The sequence below is a fragment of the Chiloscyllium punctatum genome, chromosome 7, assembly GCF_047496795.1.
Source record: "Chiloscyllium punctatum isolate Juve2018m chromosome 7, sChiPun1.3, whole genome shotgun sequence".
NCBI lineage: Eukaryota > Metazoa > Chordata > Chondrichthyes > Orectolobiformes > Hemiscylliidae > Chiloscyllium > Chiloscyllium punctatum.
The window spans coordinates 102466964-102488853 of record NC_092745.1 but is presented as its reverse complement, the minus strand read 5'-3'; the positions used below and the strand labels follow the sequence as shown (position 1 = coordinate 102488853).

At 44.7% G+C, this 21890-nt stretch overlaps 1 protein-coding gene across 1 annotated transcript in view; it reads left to right on the top strand.

Moving 5' to 3' along the window:
- Positions 1-21890, top strand: part of LOC140479991 (G-protein coupled receptor 54-like) — a 44893-nt gene that overhangs the window by 9476 nt on the left and 13527 nt on the right. The window contains exons 2-4 of the mRNA XM_072574461.1: positions 11113-11237; positions 16191-16326; positions 19672-19910. Coding sequence (XP_072430562.1) covers positions 11113-11237; positions 16191-16326; positions 19672-19910 — 500 coding nt within the window. The remainder of the gene's footprint in view (positions 1-11112; positions 11238-16190; positions 16327-19671; positions 19911-21890) is intronic.

Here is a 21890-nt window from a genome sequence, read left to right as displayed (position 1 = left end):
GGAATGGTCAAGGGAGGAGAGAGAGGGGGAATGGTCAGGTGAGGAGAGAGAGAGTGGGAATGGGCAGGAGAGGGAGGACAGTGAGAGGGGGAATGGTCAAGGGAGGAGAGGGAGGGACAGAGAGTGGGAATGGTCAGGGGAGGAGAGGGGGGGGAATGGTCAAGGGAGAAGAGGGAATGGTCAAGGGAGGAGAGGGGGAATGGTCAGGGCAGGAGAGAGAGAAAGGGAATGGTCAAGGAGGAGAGAGAAGGGGAATGGTCAGGGGAGGAGATGGAGAGAGAGGGAATGGTCAGGGGAGGAGAGGGAGAGAGAGAGGGAATGGTCAAGGGAGGAGAGAGAGGGAGAATGGTCGGGGAGGAGAGGGAGAGAGAGGGGGGGAAATGGTCAAGGGAGGAGAGAGAGAGAGAGGGAATGGTCAAGGGAGGAGAGAGAGGTGGAATGGTCAAGGGAGGAGAGGGAGAAAGGGGGGAATGGTCAGGGAAGGAGGGGGAGAGAGAGAAAGAGGGAATGGTCAGGGAAGGAGGGGGAGAGAGAGAAAGAGGGAATGGTCAAGGGAGGAGATGGAGAGAGAGGGAATGGTCAGGTGAGGAGAGAGAGAGAGGGAATGGTCTGGTGAGGAAAGAGAGAGAGGGAATGGGCAGGAGGGGGAGAGAGAGGGGGAATGGTCAAGGCAGGAGAGGGAGAGAGAGGGGGAATGGTCAGGGGAGGAGAAGGAGAGAGTGAATGAGATTGGGCAGGAGAGGAGAGAGAGAGAGAGAGGGAATGGTTAGGAGAGGAGAGGGAGAGAGTGTGGGGGGGTGGGAATGGTCGGGGGAGGAGAGGGAGAGAGACGGGGAATGGTCAGTGGAGGAGAGGGACAGAGAGAGAAAGAGGGAATGGTCAGGGGAGGGGAGAGAGAGTGGGAATAGTCAAGGGGGAGAGAGAGAGAGAGAGGGAATGGTCAAGGGAGGAGAGAGAGGGGATGGTCAGGTGAGGAGAGAGAGAGTGGGAATGGGCAGGAGAGGGAGGGACAGTGAGAGGGGGAATGGTCAAGGGAGGAGAGGGAGGGACAGAGAGGGGGAATTGTCGGGGAGGAGAGGGAGAGGGGGGGGAATGGTCAAGGGAGAAGAGAGAGAAAGGGAATGGTCAAGGCAGGAGAGGAAGGGGGGAATGCTCAGTGCAGAAGAGGGAGAGAGAGAGGGAATGATTAGGGAAGAAGAGGGAGAGAGAGTGGGAATGGTTAGGGGAGGAAAGAGAGAGGGAATGGTCAGGGGAGGATAGGGAGAGAGGGGGGGAATGGTCAAGGGAGGAGAAGAAGAGTGAACTGGTTTAGGCAGGAGAGGAGAGGGAGAGAGCGAGGGAATGGTTTGGAGAGGAGTGGGAAAGTGAGGGGGGAATGGTCAGGGGAGGTGAGGGAGAGAGAGGGGGAATGGTCAAGGGAGGAGAGGGTGAGAGGGGGAATGGTCAGGGGAGGAGAGGGAGAGAGGGGAATGGTTAAGGGAGGCAAGGGAGAAAGGGGGGAATGGCCAGGGGAGGAGAGGGTGAGAGGGGGAATGGTCAGGGGAGGAGAGGGAGAGAGGGGAATGGTCAAGGGAGGCAAGGGAGAAAGGGGGGAATGGTCAGGGGAGGAGAGGGTGAGAGGGGGAATGGTCAGGGGAGGAGAGGGAGAGAGGGGAATGGTCAAAGGAGGAGAGGGAGGGACAGAGAGGGGGAATGGTCAGGGGAGGAGAGGGGTGGGGAATTGTCAAGGGAGAAGAGGGAATGGTCAAGGGAGGAGAGAGGGAATGGTCAAGGGAGGAGAGAGAGGGGGAATGGTCAGGGGAGGAGAGGGAGAGAGAGAGGGAATGAACAGGAGAGGAGAGGGAGAGAAAGAGGGAGAATGGTCAAGGGATGAGAGGGAGGGAGAGAGACGGAATGGTCAGGGGAGGAGAGGGAGAGAGAGAGAGAGAGAGGGAATGGTCAGGTGAGGAGAGAGAGAGAAGGGGAATGATCAAGAGGAGGAGAGGAGGGAAGGAGAGCGAAAGAGAGAAGGTCGGAATCGTCAGCGGAGGAGAGGACTAATAGCCAAGAGAGAACAGAGAGAGAGTGGTCAATGGTTTTGAGAGAAATAACTAATAGTCAGAGATGCTGAGTGAGAGAGGGAATGTTCAGTGGAGGAGAGGGAGAGAGATAGAAGGAATGGTTAGGGAAGGAGATGACAGAGGGAATGGTTGGGGAGGGAGAGTCATAATCATAGTCAGATTCATACAGCATGGAAACAGACTCTTCAGTCTAACTTGTCCGTGCCTACCACACATCCCAATCTGACCCCATCCCATTTGCCAACATTTGGCCCCCATCCCTCTAAACCCTTTCTATTCATCTACCCAATCACATGCCTTTTAAATATTGTAATTGCACCAGCCACCCTCTGTGAAAACCTTGCCCCTTAGTTCTCCTTTACATCTTTTCCCCTTTCGCCTTAAACCTGTGCCCTCTAGTTTCGGACTCTCCTGCTCTCGGGAGAAGATCTTAGCTGTTCTGCCTATCCACGTCCCTGATGATTTTAGAAACCTCTGAAGGGTAATCCCTCAGCATCTGATGTTCCAGGGAAAATAGTCCCAGCCTATTGGGAGAGGAAAAATGAGGCAACGGATAGGGGAAGAGAGGAAAGAGAGAGAGAGAATGGTCAGATAGTGAGGAAAGAAAGGAAATGGTCAGGGGATGAAAGAAGAAGGAGGAAATTGTCAGAAGGAGATGAGATGATTGAGTAAATGAAGGGGACTGGAGGGAGAGGGGGAATGGAGAGGCAAGTGGAGAGAGGGAATATAGAGGAGAGGTGGAAGAGATGGAATTGGGGAGGAGAGATGTGATAGAGGGAATGAGGAGAGGAGAGGTGGGGAAAGAGGGAATGAGGAGAAGAGAGGTGGGACAGAGGGAATGAGGTGGAGAGGTGGGAGAGAGGGAATGAGGAGAAGTGGGGAAAGAGAGAATGGGGAGGAGAGGTAGCACAGAGGGAATGAGGAAAGGTTGGAGAGAAGGAATGAGGTGGAGACGGGGAGAGAGGAATGAGGAGGAGGGGGAGGGATGGGGGAGTGAGTAATTAGGAGAGGGGAGGAATGCTGGTAAAGGTGGGTGGGGCATGGCGATGCCAGGGTTCTGGTAATGAGAAAACCGGGAAGAAAATGAAAGATTGAATAATCAGACCGGAATTACCAGGTCCCTCTGAAACATCAGGGCACCAGGGCCTGGGAATGCTGTGAGCAAACCAGAGCGAGACCAGAGTATATTTTGGGAAATAAAATGTGATGTGGAACAAAGAGCTTTCCGAAGGGATGGCTTTTTTGTTTATTTCCAGATTTCATTGTAATATTCAGCTGTGATTAGATCGGGTATGAATATAAGTGCAATAAACCCTATTCAACGTTGATTGCAAACTTTACATTTAAACCTCAAATCATACGAAAGTATCAATTGTTGGGACAGTTTGGTTGAAAAAAAATACAGGAAAAAGGTAGACAGCATGGGAGAAGGTGGTCTCTATAATAATAATCGATCATTTCCGATACATTCTGCGGGTTTTATCGGAAAATTAGGTTATTCCTCCAATGGAAGTCTTTAGAGGTTCTCTCTCATTGGAGGGTTCAGTTGCTTCATCATCTGCACATTGGACTGGCGTGTACAAAGTTAAAAATCACACATCACCAGGATATAGTCCAACAGGTTTATTTGGAAGCCTAGCTTTTTCTATATATACTTTCAGTTACATCACACTGTAAACTTTTGGTGTGTCTTATGCCAAGTTTTGGGGTGGCATGGTGGCTCAGTGGTAGGCACTGTTATCTCACAGTGCAAGGGACCCATGGTCGATTCCAACCTCAGGTGACTGTTTGTGTGGAGTTTGCCCATTCTCCCCGTGTCTGCGTGGGTTTCCTGCCACAATCCAAAGATGCACAGGTCAGGTCAATTGGCCATGCTTAATTGCCCATAGTGTTAGGTGCATTCGTCAGGGGTAAATGTGGGGAATGGGTCTGGGTGGAGGGGTGGTATGGACTTGTTGGGCCAAAGGGTCTGTTTCCATATTGTAGGGAATTGAGTTGAATCTAATTCTGATCTTATACTCCAACCACCTGATGAAGGATCAGCGCTCTGAAAGGTAGTGCTTCGAAATAAACCTGCTGGACTATAACCTGGTGTTGTATGATTTTTAACTATGTATGAAGAAGCTCTCTTTCTGATCTGTGCACATGAAAAGAGTTTGAGGCCTCTCAGTGCCTGAAGCAGTGCCATCCCTGCCTCCACCTGCAGCTTTCTCTCACATCACACAGCCAATATCTGGCTGGGTTGCCCAGATGTGAACAAGTATCATGAGAAGTGAAACATGCTGGGATGTGCCGGCTGTTTGAACCAGGCCATGTTACATGAACATCGAATTTGACATTAGCTGGAGCCTTGAAAGGAACAGTTTCGATTTTCAATGGTTCTGATATTTCTGTCTAATTCCCCAAAATTGGCGACACTTTGTTTCTGTGGGAACTGCTTTGATATGTTGACAGTTACAGACACATGGTATGCAGAGAGTGCTGGTGTTTCCTGCAAATTGACCAGTGACTTTAGATTAGGCAGCCTGGCCTCCAATACCTTTTTGTCTATCCTCACTCTTCAGGCCTGGCTTTCCTCATCTCCAGCAGCTTGAGTCTGTCATTGCCAATTCCTTCGTTTATAAGGCAGGAACATTCCCCAGGTGTGTGTGTGTGTGTGTGTGTGTGTGTGTAGATACAAAGACTGCTGGGAAAGTTCTCTCTGCTGTTTCTCTTGGGATGGCATGGAATGGGTGGTATTGGATCAGCTCACTGTTGTGTCCAGGACTGGATATGGAGTTCCATTAGGGCACTGACACAAACAGTCCCTATTATCAGTTATTCACTCTCCTAGCCAGATCATTTTACACTCCTTTGTCTGTCAGATTGCTGTTCTTTCTCTTTGGGGTCTATCCCCCAACTATTGTTGACTCCTTAGCCCCTCCCCCAACCTTACCGTCTACCTATAAATCAATGTTTTCCTAGTTACCATCAGTTTTGTGGAAAGGTCACTGGACCCGAACTGTTAAATCTGATTTCTCTCCATAGATGCTGCCAGACCTGCTGAGCTTTTCCAGCAATTTGTTTTTGTTTGTGATTTACAGGATCCACAGTTCTTTGTTTAATTCCCTTAGCTCATTTAGGAGAAAGTTTGGACTGTACATGCTGGAGATCAGAGTCGAGAGTGTGGTGCTGGAAAAGCACAGCAGGTCAGGCAGCATCCGAGGAGCAGGAGAATCGATGTTTTGGGCATGAGCTCTTCATTAGGAATGAGGCTTGTGGGCCGGGGGTTGCTGAGAGATAAATGGGAGGGGGGTGGGGTTGTGGGGGAGATAGCCGAGAATGCAATAGGTAGATGAAGGAAGATGAAAGTAATAGGTTGGAGAGGAGGGTGGATCGGATGGACAGATGGAAAAGATGATGGATAGGCCAAGAGGACAGTGCCAAGTAAGAGGTTTAGGACTGGGATAAGATGGGAGGAAGGGAAAATGAGGAAACTGGTGAAATCCACATTGATCCCGTGTGGATGCAGGGTCCCAAGGCGGAAGGTGAGATGTTCTTCCTCCAGGTGTCGGGTGTTGGCGATGAAGGAGGCCCTGGAGGGGAGTGTTGAAGTGTTCAGCCACGGGTTGGTGGGATTGGTTGGTGTGGGTTCTGCCATGACAAAGGTCTCCAAGCCCTCCATTTCATCCTCTTACACTGTCCCAAACAGTACCCTTCCACTGACGCCCTCATCCGTCTGGCTGAACTAGTCCTTACCCTCAACAACTTCTCCTTCCAATCCTCCCACTTCCTCGAAACCAAAGGCACACCCATGGGAACCTGCATGGGCCCCAGCTATGCCTGCCTCTTTGTTGGGTACGTGGAACAGTCCATCTTCTGCAGCTACACCAGCACCATCCCCCTTTTCCTTCACTACATTGATGACTGTATTGGCGCCGCCTCATGCTCCCACGAGAAGATTAAACAGTTCATCAACTTTATTAACACCTTTCACCCCAACCTCAAATCAACTCGGACACCTCCCTCCCATTCTGGACCTCTCCATCACTGGCGACCGACTAACCCATAGCTACTTGGATTACACCTCCTCCCACCTGCCTCCCATAAAAACATCATTCCTTATTCCCAATTCCTCTGCCTCATCTGGTCCCAAGATGACCAATTCCACCATAGAAAATCCCAGATGACCACAATTTCCCCTCCCACATGGTCGACGATGTCTCCAGCGCATCTCCTCCACTTCCTGCACCTCCACCTCGAATCCCACCCCTCCCAAAGCAACAAGGACCGAACCCCTGGCCCTCACCTTCCATCCCACCAACCTCTGTATACATCGTATCATCCTCCACCACTTCTGCCACCTACAAACAGACCCCTCCAGTAGGAATATATTTCCCATCCCAATCCTATCAGTGTTCCGGAGAGACCATTCCCTCCGCAACTCCCTTGCCAGATCCACACCCCCACCAGCCCTCACCTCACTCCTGGCACCTTCCCCTGCCACTGCAGGAGGTGCAAAACCTGTGCCTACATGTCATTCCTCACCTCCATCCAAGGCCACAAAGGATCCTTCCACATCTGACAGAAATTTACCTGTACCTCCACAAATGTCATCTACTGTATCCATTGCACCCAATGTGGTCTCCTCTACATCGGAGAGACAGGACGGCAACTTGCGGATCATTTCAGGGAACATCTTAGGGCCGCCTGCACCAACTAACCCCACCGCCCCATAGCTGAACACTTCAACTGCCCCTCCCACTTCACCAATGACATGAAGCTCCTGGGCCTCCGCCATCGCCAAACCCTAACCACCCGACGCCTGGAGGAAGAATGCCTCATCGTGTGCCTTGGGACCCTGCAACCACACGGGATTAATTTGGATTTCACCAGTTTCCTCATTTCCCCTCCCCCCGCCTTATCCCAGTCCCAAGCCTCCAGCTTGGCACCACCCTCTTGACCTGTCGATCTTTCCCATCTATCCGCTCCACTCTCCTCTCCAATCTATCTCCTTCGCCCCACATTCATCTACGTATTGCATTCTCAGCTACCATATCCCCAGCCCCACCCCCCTCCAATTTATGTCTCAGACCCCCGGCCCACAAGCCTCATCCCTGATGAAGGGCTTATGCCCAAAACGTTGATTCTCTTGCTTCTCGGATGCTGCCTGACCTGCTGTGGCTTTCCAGCACCACATTCTCGACTTTAGCTAATTTATCCTATTAGATTCTTAATAATCAGAGCAGTACATGAGTTCTTTATTCTTCCTACTAAAAAGTAAACCTTATACTTAGCCATACTGAACTTAATTTCTCAAGTTATGTTATAAGTCTATTAATGTCTTTTAGTATTTTTCTGATATCTTCCTCAGTATTTACTATGCCCATGATTTAGTGTTACTTGAATATCTATTTAAAGCTATGCATCCAGAAATTAATGTGGGATTGTGGTTTTGATTGATGAGGTGTAGTCTGCTGGTTCTTTTATGTATTGTGCCACTGTGCTAAGTGCAGCAATTTACCTTTAAGTTTCCGACTGTTTCTGTGAACGAAGCTAGATTTATCAGGGCAATAGAATGCAATTTCACTGACATCAGTAATTTCAGACCTACTGCAGTGAATGGTAACAAACTCATGTTGTGATCCTTGACCAGACTACCAAATTTTTATTATAACTTGGATCGGGATAAGTAACTATTTTTTAAAAGCTGACAAATTAAGAGATTCCAGATACTTACTAAGAGAATAAAACTATAAGATTCCATGACAATGAACAATTAACAAACAATAACATTACATTATACAACATTAGAACAGTATTCCAATCTACAACATCCAATTAGACTGAAACTGACCTAAGTATAAGTAACAGGCACAGTGTTGAACACCAGATTTCCTAACAAGCCTCCAGATTTAGAGTCACAGAGATGTACAGCACGGAAACAGACCCTTCAGTCCAACCCGTCCATGCCGACCAGGTATCCCACCCAGTCTAGTCCCACCTGCCAGCACCCGGCCCATATCCCTCCAAACCCTTCCTATTCATATACCCATCCAGGTGCCTTTTAAAAGTTGCAATTGTACCAGCCTCCGCCACTTCCTCTGTCAGCACATTCCATACACGTACCATCCTTTGCCTGAAAACGTTGCCCCTCAGTTCTCTTTTATATTTTTCCCCACTCACCCTAAACCTATGCCATCTAGTTCTGGATTCCCCCCACCTCAGGGAAGGGACTTTGTCTATTTATTCTATCAATGCCCCTCATGATTTTATAAACCTCTATGAGGTCACCCCTCATCCTCCGATGCCCCAGGGAAAACAGTGGCACTCTTGCTTACCAAATCTTGTTAAAAGTTTACAAGAGGATCTAATTCCTATGTTGAAAATTTATTTCCCGAACTCACTAGAAAGCAATTCTGACGCAGCTTGTCTCAGTGAATGCTCATATCCAGTAGTTTATGCTCCCAGTTGTGTCTGTATTCTGTTGGATTCTGGAAACTGCACTCCAGCATCTACTCACAGGCACAACTTCAGCTTTTCACAGACAGCTAGCTTAATCAAGCTGGTGGTGCCTCTTCATTTCTCTCACCTTGCTTGGCAGCACAAAAGTAATACTGCCTTTGGGCTTCCTTCACTCTTGCTCTCAGCTGTGGGGAACTCTGAATGGCACACAGCTTCCTTTGAGGGCCCACAACCCCCCCGGGGTTTCCCTAACCCCAGTTAGCTGTACATCTGCCTCCTCAGACTTCTCCTGAGTGCAGCAGTTCAGAGCCTGGTCTGGGAGCACCATTCAGGATGAAGTTTCACTTATATCCTGTTAACTAGCTGACTGATTAGTAACCATAAAGTAAAAAACATTTTCTTTAACTGCCTTCATCCAACTGCCTTAAAATTAACTGTTGAGTAACTCTTGAACTGTGCTAAATGACCTATTGAAAACCTTCCCACAAGCCCCACACTATTGAATGTAAATAATGTTTTGAAACAACTGTAGTAACCCGTTGGAGCTGCCTGTTCCCTGAATGTTATAACATTCATAAATTGGGGACGCTTGTGTTGGGTTGGGGTGTACAAAGTTAAAAATTACACAACACCAGGTTATAGTCCAACAGGTTTATTTAGTAGCACTCGCTTTCAGAGCACTGCTCCTTTATCAGGTGGTTGTGGAGATTCTCCACATTCACCTGATAAAGGAGCAGCGCTCCGAAAGCTAGTGCTTCCAAATAAACCCCTTGGATGATAACCTGAAATAATATTCATAGATTGCTAATTTCCACTGTACACAATGGATAACAAACAGGGATTTCATCACACACATTTCTTTAATTGACAGAGCAAAGGTTATTTTAGAGAGTCAGCAGTTTGCCTTTTATCATATAAATCAGTTAGACTGTGGTTGGTATAGATGCAATTTTTTTGCATTTGATTGGCTTAAGTTCCAAGTAAATACAAAACATTCATCTTTCATTTTTCTCTCTAATTTTTCACCTCCCTGTACAACAGCATTCATGGTATATTTCATATAGAATAACATAACTTAAAAAAACACTTAACTCAAATGCCTGGCATATTTCTGTGCCATGCCATTGATCAAACTGCACATTAGAGGACCAACACCTTGCCTTCTGCTTTAACAGCCTACAGCCCAGAGGACTCAACACTGAGTTCTCCAATTCCCACTAACCTTTCCACCCAGCACCCGGCTCCCTTCCCAGCCTCACTTCCTCCCTTCCATTCCACCTATTGACCCTTTCTTCCAGCTACCAACCAGATTCATCCTTCCCATCGACCAATCAGTCGTACTCTCTACCTGTGTTCACCTATCACCCTACCTCACCATTCTACCCCTCTCCCCATGCAAAACCACCCCTCTTCATCTGCAGTGCACTCTAACCCCACGTCCATTTCAGAAAAAGGGTTATACCTGAAATATTGACTTCTCAAACTCCGGATATTGCCTGGCTTGCTTCCAGCCTCCTGTTTGTCTACTATAAAACTTATAGCACTCTATCTTAATGGCTAAGTTAATTGCTGCCCTCCAGTGGTAATGAAGAAAACATCACATTAACAGACAAAATGGAAAAATGAAATGGAAATATTTAAAACCTGAGTAAAAACAAAACATTTTTAAAATATTGAGCAAATATTTGATCAATCCATTTATATTAACATTCAGTCAGGAAGCCTTTGGAGACCACTTATTTTGTGTTAGGTCCATTAAACTGAGTGAGTTAAGGAAAGCAGAAGAGAAAGTGCTGGAAAATCTCAGCGGGTCTGGCAGCATCTGTAAGGAGAGAAAAGAGCTGACGTTTCGAGGCTAGCTGACCCTGAGTTCAGGAAAGCATTTGTCTGGGGTCTTTGCTTGACCCACAGCACGGCCATAACATTTATCAGGCATGCCATAATCAATTTGTGATGGAAACAGATTTTTTGGAGCATTTCTTTTTTTTCATAAATGAAGTATATGCCAGAATTGCCCGGTAAATATGAAGAGCTGTAAATTAAATTTCCAAAACTTTGTTAATCCAGAATGTCTAAATTATTGCAGAACCAAACTTATTATTTGTATATAGATTTAGATCACTTTCAGCTATTGTGCTGTTTAGTATAGATCACATTTTTTTTGTTCATTTATCACCATTAACAAAACTTGGGTTCTTCTGGGTAAAAAAGGCAGAAAGGCAATATAGACTGCAATGCAGAAGAGCTAAAAATCAAATTAATTAGATAGACAATAAAGAACATTTGTGAGTGACTTAGAGTTATTTGCAGTTAGGTGGGAACAATGAAAAAATGGAAAATTGTGACTCAGTGATTCCCATAGTTATAAAAACCAAGAGGGCCACATTGGGTAACTGGAGATTTGTTAGCCTTACATCAAAAATTAAAGATATAAAATGACACACCTGTAAACATATTAAGTGACTGCCAACAGATTTGGAAAACATTAATCTTCATTGATGAACCTTGCAAATATTTTTGTGGAAGTGTTTCCCGAATAGGCAGTGAAAAGTCTTATGGACCGACAAAAACCTTTAAATCCTAAAGATGTTTTCCATTTCATTGAAAGCTAACCTGGCTGCCACAGACATAATATTCCTGGTATGCTGTGTTCCATTTACTGCCACTTTATACCCGCTACCTGACTGGATCTTTGGAGACTTCATGTGCAAATTTGTCAACTACTTACAACAGGTAAGTGAACATACACATGCTGAGTGGTTAGGAAATTAACAGAATTTTATCGACAAGGCAAGAATTAATGTCACAATATTACACAAAATGGAGCTGCACTATCAAAGGCATCAATAAATCAGGACAAAGTGAGTTAATGAAGCAAGAAAATGTGTTTAGAATTCGCATTCTTGAGTCTTTAATTCCAAGAGCCATTTTAACATGACTCAAGGTTTTTTTTTTAAATTGCCTTAATCCATGCTCTGGTTAATGTATTTATGGAAGTTTTGTATATTCTTTTAACCAACTTGCTAACTCAATTGAAATAAACAACAGTAAAAATCACTCGTATTCTTTGATATGTTATAATGTTCCAAAGTGCTAAAGTAGAGCATTATCGAACAAAGGGAAAGGGAAAGCGACAGGGAGGATGGAATCAGTAGAAGGATAAGCAGCAGGTTAGAATGTGTGCAGGTTTAAGTTCAAGGTTTAAGTTCAAGGCAGACTAGGAATGAAGCAAAAAGGCAAGATAGCTTAGAACAAATTATTCGAGATGTTAGAAATCATGAGGATAAGAAAATTAGCATTGAGGTGCTTTACCTGAATGTTCATAGTATTCGTAACAAAGTAGATGAATTAACGGCACAAATCATCGTGAATGATTATGATGTGGTAGGCTTCACAGAGGTGTGGTTGCTGGGGTTCAGGACTGGCAGTTAAACATCCAAGGATTCACAACTTATCGAAAAGACAGGGACGTGGGTAGAGGGGGGTGGGGTTGCCTTGTTAGTTAAGAATGAAATTAAATCCATGGCACTGAATGACATAGAGTTAGATGATGTGGAGTCTGTGTGGGTGGAGTTGAGGAACCACAAAGGCAAAAAAAACCATAATGGGAGTTATGCACAGACATCCTAACGGTGGTCAGGACCAGGGGCACAGGATGTACCGGGAAATAGATAGGGCATGTCAGAAAGGCAAAGTCACAGTGTTTATGGGAAACTTCAATATGCAGGTGGACTGGGTGAATAATGTTACAAGTGGATCCAAAGAAAGGGAATTCATGAAATACTTACAGGATGGCTTTGTAGAACAGCTTGTGATGGAGCCCACAAGGGAGAAGGCTATTCTGGACTTAGTGATATATAATGAGCCAGACTCCATAAAAGATCTTAAAGTAAGGGAACACTTTGGAGGCAGCGATCATAATATGGTAGAGTTCAGTCTGCAGTTTGAAAGAGAGAAGGCAAAATTGGATGTAATAGTGTTACAGTTAAAAAAATGTAATTACAGGGGCATGAGAGAGGAACTGACAAAAATCAACTGGAAGCAGAACCTAGCGGGGAAGACAGTAGAGCAACAATGGCAGGAGTTTCTGGGTGTAATTGAGGACACAGTACAGAGGTTCATCCTAAAGAAAAGAAAGATTATCCGGGGTAGGGGTTAGACAACCATGGCTGACAAAGAAAAAGTCAGGAAATGTATCAAAGAAAAAGAGAGAGCCTATAAAGTGGCCAAGAGCACTGGGAAATCAGAAGATTGGGAAGACTAAAAAAATGAACAGAGGACAACAAAGAGAGAAATAAGGAAGGGGAGGATCAAATATGAAGGTTGGCTAGCCAGTAATATTAGAAATGATAGTAAAAGTTTCTTTCAATACAAAAGAAACAAACGAGAGGCAAAAGTAGACATTGGGCTGTTCCAAATTGATGCAGGAAGGCTAGTTATGGGAGGTAAGGAAATAGCTGAAGAACCTAATAAGTACTTTGTGTCAGTCTTCACAGTGGAAGACAGGAGTATTATCTCAACAATTAAGGAGAGTCGGGGAAGATTACAAAAGGGCCATTACAAAAGGGAAAATGCTAGAAAAGCTAAAAGATCTAAAAATTGATAAATCTCCTGGCCCCAATGGGCTACACCCTAGAATTCTGAGGGAGGTGGCTGAGGAAATAATGGAGGTATTGGTTGTGACCTTTCAAAAGTCACTGGAGTCAAGGAAAGTCCAGAAGACAGGAAAATTGCTGCTATAACTCCCTTGTTCAAGAAAGGATCAAGACAAAAGATGGAAAATTATAGGCCGATTAGCCTAACCTCGGTTGTCGGTACAATTCGAGAATCCATCGTTAAGGATGAGGTTTCTAAGTTCTTGGAAGTGCAGGGTCGGATTAGAACAAGTCAGCATGGATTTCATAAGGGGAGGTCGTGCCTGACAAATCTGTTAGAATTCTTTGAAAAGGTAACAAGTAGGTTAGACCAGGGAAACCCAGTGGATGTTATCCATCTAGACTTCCAAAAGGCCTTTGATAAGCTGCCTCATGGGAGGCTGCTGAGCAAGGTGAGGGCCCATGGTGTTCAAGGTGAGCTACTGCCATTGATTGAGGATTAAGCAAAAGTGAGGACTGCAGATGTTGGAGATCAGAGTCAAGATTAGAGTGGTGCTGGAAAAGCACAACAAGTCAGGCAGCATCCGAGGAGCAGGAAAATCGATGTTTCAGGCAAAGGCCCTTCATCAGGAATTGAGGATTGGCTATCTGAGAGAAGGCAGACAGTTGGGCTAAAAGGTTCTTTTTCGGAAAGGGGCTGGTGACAAGTGGGGTCCCAGAGGGTTCAATGTTGGGGCCGTAGCTGTTCACTTTATATCTGGATGAAGGGACAGGGGCATTCTGGTGAAGTTTGCCAATGATACGAAGGTGGATAGGTAGGTAGTACTGAGGAGGTGGGGAGGCTGCAGAAAGATTTAGACAGTTTAGGAGAGTGGCCCAGTAAATTGCTGATGAAATTCAATGTGAGGAAATGTGAGGTCTTGCACTTTGGAAAAAATACAGCCATGGAGTATTTTCTAAACGGTGAGAAAATTCATAAAGCCAAAGTACAAAGGGATCTCGGAGTGCTAGTACACGATTCTCTAAAGATTGACTTGCAGGTTGAGTGACTGATTAAGAAAGCAAATGTAATGTTGCCATTTATCTCAAGAGGGTTAGAATATAAAAGCAGCGATGTGCTTTTGAGACTTTACAAAGCTTTAGTTAGGCCCCATTTAGAACACTGTGTCTAATTTTGGGCCCAACACCTCAGGAAGAACATACTGGTACTGGAGCGTGTCCAGCGGAGATTCACACGGATGATCCCTGGAATGGCAGGCCAAACATATGATAATTGGCTGAGGATCCTGGAATTGTATTCATTAGAGTTTAGAAGGTTGATGGGAGATCTAATGGAAACTTACAAGATAATGCATGGCTTAGAAAGGGTGGATGCTGGGAAGTTATTTCCGTGAGGCGGGGCACAGCCTTAGTATTAGAGCGGCTCAATTTAGAACAGAAATGAGGAGACAGTTCTTCAGCCAGAGAATGGTGGGCCTGTGGAATTCATTGCCACAGAGCGCAGTGCAAGCCAGGACGTTAAATGTCTTCAAGACAAAGATTGATAAATTCTTGATCTCGCAAGGAATTACAGGCTACGGGGAGAATGTGTGTAAGCGAAGTTGAAATACCATGATTAAACGGCGGAGTGGACTCGATAGGCTGGATGGCCTTACATCCATTCCTATGTCTTATGATCTTATGATCTAAAATATGACACTGAGTCACATTCGAGGGCAGCAGACCAAATGTTTGGTCACAGAGGTATGTTTGATGGAACATCTTAAAGGAGAAACGAGGCATCAAGAGGAAGTGTGATTTAAGGAAGGAAATCCGGAACTTTGAGCCCCAGCAGCTGGATATGTAGCTGCTGATGGTGGTGTAATTAAAATGGGGTGTGTATGAGGTCAGAATTGGTGAAGCCCCAAAGACTCAAGAGTTTTAGGACTAGAGTTATTTACAGAGATAGGCATGGGCAAGATCAGCGATGATGTTGAAATGGCACACTAAGTTGTTTAATATAATTTATTAGCCATTGAAGGGAGGATAATAAACTGTACATGCTATAGAGCCACAGAGTCATATAGCATAGAAACAGACCCTTTGGTCCAACTCATCTGCACCAAGCAGATATCCCAAGCTGACCTAGTCACTTCTGCCAGCATTTGGCCTATATGCCCCTAAAACCCGTTACATAAATGACAAAAAGCAAGGTGAACCACAATGTTCATAGAGTTGTAAAACTGTAGAGCTTGGAAAAAGATCCTTTGGTCCAACCCGTCTATACCAACCAGAAATCCTCAATTAATCTCGTCCCATTTGCCAGCATTTGGCCCATATCCCTCCAAACCCTTCCTATTCATATACCCATCCAGATGCCTTTTAAATGTTGCAACTGTGGCAAGGGTGGTCTGTGTATGGAATGAGCTGCCACAGGAAGTGGTGGAGGCATGTACATTTGCAACATTTAAAAAGCATCTGGATGGGTATATGAATAGGAAGGGTTTGGAGGGATATGGGCCAAATGCTGGCAAATGGGACGAGATTAATTGAGGATATCTGGTTGGTATAGACAGGTTGGACCAAAGGGCGGCACGGTGGCACAGTGGTTAGCACTACTGCCTCACAGCGCCGGAGACTCGGGTTCAATTCCCGACTCAGGTGACTGTCTGTGTGGAGTTTGCACATTCTCCCTGTGTCTGCGTGGGTTTCCTCCGGGTGCTCTGGTTTCCTCCCACAGTCCAAAGATGTGCAGGTCAGGTGGATTGGCCATGCTAAATTGCCCGTAGTGTTAGGTAAAGGAGTAAATGTAGGGGAATGGGTGGATTGTGCTTCGGCGGGGCGGTGTGGACTTGTAGGGCCGAAGGGCTTGTTTCCACACTGTAAGAAATCTAAATCTATCTCCATTCTTCATTGGGGTACTGACATGGAATGAAAGCAGCCCCATTTCCATTTAGGCCTTTACTAATGGTCCTTGAAATGTTCAGTTTATCATTGAATCCTATTGCCTGATTATTAATGCAGCCACCAATAACCCAATTTAATTATTTTCTCATCAAGGTGATTGCCGCATTATCTAATGAAAAATGCTTACGTATTTATTTTTTCACAGGTTACTGTCCAGGCAACCTGCATTACTTTGACTGCAATGAGTGCTGATCGCTGCTATGCAACACTTTATGCGCTTAAGTCGTTGCGTCATCGCACACCTAAGGTCGCCATGGTGGTCAGCATGTGCATATGGATAGGTATATTCTGATTTAACACTGTGGATAAAGCACCTGTGCATTGTGTTTGAATATGTGAGGATTAACAGAACTATGACAGTCATTTGGTAGTACAGAACCTGAATAAAGACAGTTTATCGAAGCTTTTCATCATTGCAAATTATCAGGACAATTTGCAAGAATAACAATTCAAGAAGGAAACCCAACACATATTACATCAGAGGTGAGTGCTGATTGGTTAGCCAGTAGATCCTGTTTGGTAACGGCCTTGCCATGTGGAATGCACTAATCAATTATAATTGACAGTTAACTGCCAAGCTTTGTTTAAGTTTTAACCAGGCAGATTGACTCTGACTGGTCAGGGCATTGTTCTATGAAGCAAACCACTGAATGGCTGTTACTTATTCTGTTGAATTGAAAAAGGCATAGTGGGTGTACTTGTTCTTTCTGTTTGTGAAAAACAGGGCCCAGTTTATTAATATATATATGGCTCCCAACGCATTAAATTGTGCCACTCCGCAACCCTGATTAACAACCCTAAACTGTTTGTCAGCGTAATTCCTTGATGGTCAGGATTATTCAGCTAACAATGTCCAGTTGAAAATCATGTCAGAAAGTTGAGTTCAGTTTCAACAATGCCATGCATGCCCAAATCGATGGTGTTGCGATGGGATCCTCACTTGGCCTAAAGCTCACAAACATATTTGTTGGATTCCGTGAGTATCATGTCTTCGTTGGTATGACAAATGTCCCAGCCACTGTATAGACATGGTAAGTAGATGATATCTTTACTCTATTTGAATCCAGAGCTGCATGTAAACATTTTCCAAATGGTGTTATTCTGTTCTCAAATTCCTGTTTGAACATTCAAATACGATCCCATTTTGTGATAATAAAGCTAATTCATTCATTCATTCCTTGATGTCCTAATGGAGATACCAGCTGAGGATTCTCTATTTGCTTTAAATATACATTTACTGGTCCATATATACATTCAAATTGTGACAGTTCCACATGCTACGTGATTGGCCTTTTTGGCAACCTTTTAAGCACGGCCCTAGTTGTTCATTCAACCTGCAATCCTGATTCAGAAACATGGTGTAATAAAAACCATCCTGCAGGGTAATGGTGACCCTGATCAGATCATTTCTCGCTGTATATTATACAAGCTCATGGAAGACCCTAAGGTGCTCACACTTTGATCTGAAAATTGCCCAGTTTACTTCACATTTCCTTTGAACAGGGAGATATTTCATGAGTTGAGTGACAAGTGAAGTCAGCTGTTTCATGTTTCTACCATGCACTAGCATCATAAGTAGTGGATGTCACTAACAGGGTGCTACCATCAAGCTGTAAAGATGTTATGCCAGTTACCCAAGTGAGTAATAGAGTCATGAGTCATACAACATCAAAATAGACTCTTTGGTCCAACTAGTCCACTTTAACCAAGTTCCCAAACCAAACTAGTCCCACGTGCCTACATATGGCCCATGTTTCTTCAAAGTCAAAAAGTTTGGTGCTGGAAAAGGACAGCAGGTCGGTGAGTTGTTGTTCAACTCAATGTAGAGGAGACCACTTTAAGAGCAATGGACACAGTAGATGAGATGGGTGGATATGCAGGAAAATCTCTGCTGAATGTGAAAAGATCCTTTGAGCCCTTGGACGAAGGTGAGAGGGGAGATATGGGTGTAGGTTTTCACATCTCCTGTGGTGGCAAAGGAAGGTGCCGGATGTAGAGGGTGCATTGGTGCGGGATGTGAACCTAATGAGGGAGTCACGGAGGGAATAATCTCTGTGGAATGCAGATAGGGGTGGGGAGGGAATTATACCTCTGGTGGTGGGGTCTGATTGTAGGTGGCAGAAATGGTGGAGGACAATGTGCTGTAATCGGAGATTCGTGGGGTGGAAGGTGAGGAATGGGGTTCTTTTTGTGGTTGGAGGGGTGGAGATCCAGGGTAGAGGTGCAGGAAGTGGAGGAGATGTGGAGGGCATTGTTGGTCACATGGGAGGGGAAATTGTGGTCCTTGAAATAGGAGGTCATCTGGGATGTCCTGGAGTGGAATTGCTCCTCCTGAGAGCAGGTATGGGTGAGGCGGAGGAATTGGGAGTAAGGGATCCCGTTTATACGTGGAGGGAGCGGGGAGGTGGGGTGGGAGGAGGTGTGGTCCAGGTAGCTGTGGGAGCCAATGAGTTTGAAATAGAGGTCCATGTTAAATTGGTCACCTGAAATGTCGACCCTCTTGCTCCTTGGATGCTGCCTGACCTGCTGTACTTTTCCAGCAACACACCCTTCAACTCTGACGCTCCAGCATCTGCAGTCCTCACTTTCTCCCATATTTCTTTAAACTTTTCCTCTTCATATACTTATCCAAATGTCTTTTAAATGTTGTAACTGTACTTGCATCCATCACTTCATCTGGCAGTTCATTCCATACACGAACCACTCTCTGTGTAAAAACATTGCCCCTTGTGTCCTTTTTAAATCTTTCTCTTCTCATTTAAACATTTGCCCCCTGGTTTTGAATTCCCCACTATAGGTAAAAGATCCTTGCTATTCACCTTATCTCTGCCCCTCATGATCTTATAAACCTCTATAAGGTCACCCCTTAACCTCCTACACTCCAGTGAATAAAGTTCCAGCCTATCTTTATAACCCAAACCCTCCAATCCTGGCAGCATTCTTTTCTGAACACTCTCCAATTTAATAATATCCTTCCTATAGCAGTGTGACCTGAACTGCACACAGTACTCCAGAAGAAGCCCCCATGAATGTCCTGTACAACCTCAACATGACGTCCCAACCTCTATACTCCAACGTCAGAGCAAAGAAGGCAAGCATGCTAAATGCCTTCTTAACCACCCTGTCTACATGTGATGCAAATTTCAAAGAATTATGTACCTAAAACCATAGGTGTCTCTGTTCTACAAAACTACCCAGAGCCCTATCATTAACTGTAGAAGTTCTGCCCTTGTTTGTTTTATAGAAATGCAAAACCTTGCATTTATCCAAATTAAACTCCATCTGCGTAAAGTGGCAATTGAATTTTTGTGCCAGAGTGATGCCGGGTATGTAGGCTGTATGTTCCAAAAACCAGCAGATCATATCAAGCATCATATCCTTTGGCTATTTACAAAAAGCAAGGTGAGACTTTACCCCAACCAGATTGCACTTACAAAACTTGCAACATAGTCTCCAACAGTGAATATAAATAGTAAAGAATGAGAAATGGATACAGGACTATAAGGTATAATACATGTCAGAGGTTCTAACACATTTGCGCACCAAGCATCTCGAGTTAATGGCAGTCTTGTATTGCACGTGGGATAATTGGCGGCCTCAGTAACATCAGTGCTTTTTGATTGTAGGTTCCTTGATTCTCTCTTTGCCAATTATCATGTACCAGAAGATTGAAAAAGGTTACTGGTATGGACCAAGAACATATTGTGCTGAGGCATTTCCATCAGATTCCCATCAGAAAGGCTTCATACTGTACCACTTCCTTGCTGTCTATCTTCTGCCTTTGCTCACCATCTCTTTGTGCTACTCCTTGATGTTAAAGAGAGTTGGCCAACCTGTTGTTGAACCCATTGACAACAACTATCAGGTGTGTGCAAAATTTAATTCATTTCTTAAGCTAAACACCAAAAGGGAATTTTCATCGATAATTTGGTCTCTAGGTGGCGTACCTTAGCCTTCGAAGGAAAGGGGGAACGTGGTAATAAAAGCGATGATTTATGTTTCGGCTGAGTTTTCTTTCTAAACGTTGACAAGAACTATCAAGTTTGCTTTCTAACTAGTCGTATGCTGTCATTTTTTAAAATCTGAAAACTGTTTCACCCGAAACTCAAACCTCACTATTGAATTTCATATTTGATCGTGTCAGCTGAAATCTTTTATTAAAAGCAAACTGACATTACAAAGGGGAGTGGCCAGTGGTAACTTGCAACAATGAATGGCGATTTACAAAATTGATCTTCGTACTCTCTGAGGGTTCAAGAAAGGGAAGTAAGCAAAGCTAAAACAGCTGGAAGACCAGAGTATTCGAACAGTCTGTAACTTAGATTTCAATAAGAATGGTTAGACCTTCCATTGAAAACCTCAATCCAAAATGTAGAATTATTTTTTCAAAATCTTGGACAGAAAGCTTCATGGTGGTATAAGCTGGCTGTAAAGATTTTTGTACAGTTGTAGTGCCAATCAGAGGCTATCATGTTCCCAGGAAAACCAGTTTCAGCTTCGATTTGGAGGAGCCAATGTTGGACTGGGGTGGACAAAGCTAAAAATGACACAACACCAGGTTATAGTCCAACAGGTTTATTTGGAAGCACTAGCTTTCAAAGTGCTGCTCCATCTTCAGGTGGTTGTGGACCAGAATCGTACAAAGCTGGGTTCAGCTTTGTAAGTCCTGCAATAATCAGACATTAACATGTAGAAGGGTCAGCACCAGGCTAAACTGCTCCATTGTACAGGAGTAAGAAATTAATCTTCTTGTGCCTTGTATTAAAAGGATTGTAGGATTTTGTAGATTTACAGAGTAAAATTAATGGCAATATAAACTGAAAATTCTGGAAATATGACACAATCTGTGAAGAGAGAAACAGGATTAATGTTTCAGATCAATAATCCTTAGAAGTAAAATTAAGGACAACATGGCCGAAGTTTCTTTATAATTTCAACTTTTTGCTTTACACACTATGTTGAATGTGATTATCAAATCAAAAAGGTGGATTTTTGTAACTGGACTGAGTTTACAGTGATGTAATAAATGGATAGTTTCATAATCAGGCTATAGATAGTTACATAGTCAGGCTTTCTTGAGGGAAATATTGATTTGATTGTCTCACTATTAAAGTTGATTGGAGAGGAGGGTAGAGCAGATAGGTGGGAAGGAAGATGGACAGGTAGGACTGCTCAGGAGAGCGGTGCCGAGTTGGAAGATTGGGACTAACATAAGAGGGGGGGGAGAGGAAATAGGGAAACTGGTGAAATCCACATTGAAATAGTGTGGCCAGAGTGTCCCAAAGCAGAAGATGAGACATTCTTCCTCCAGGTGTCAGTGGCAAGAGTTTGGCGGTGGAGGAGGCCAAGGACTTGCATGTTCTTGGCAAAGATTGTATAGCTGAAGACCTTCAGAGGTGAGGACCTGGGGGTACAGTGAGAGGAGGAACCACTAAGATCCTTATGAAGGGAGGAGGAGAACTTTTTCAAGGTATGCATCTTTGGAAGAGGCTTTGCAGTAAGGTTAAAATCAACTATAGAAAGTGAGGACTACTCCACCAAGGAAATGCAGGTCCAGGGCCTCCTTCATCTCCAAACCCTTACCACCCAATGCCTGGAGGAAGAATGCCTCATCTTCCGCTTTGGGACACGCCAGCCACATGGAATCAATATGGATTTCACCATTTTCCCTATTTCCTCTCCCTCACCATATGCCAGTCTCAACCTTCCAACTCAGCACCGCCCTCTTGAACGGACCTACCTGTCCATGAGAGAAAGTACGACAGAAAACAGAGCAGCCAAACAACCACCAGAGATCACAGTAGTGTCAGGCAGTAGGACAAGACCAGGAAATAACGACAAAAAA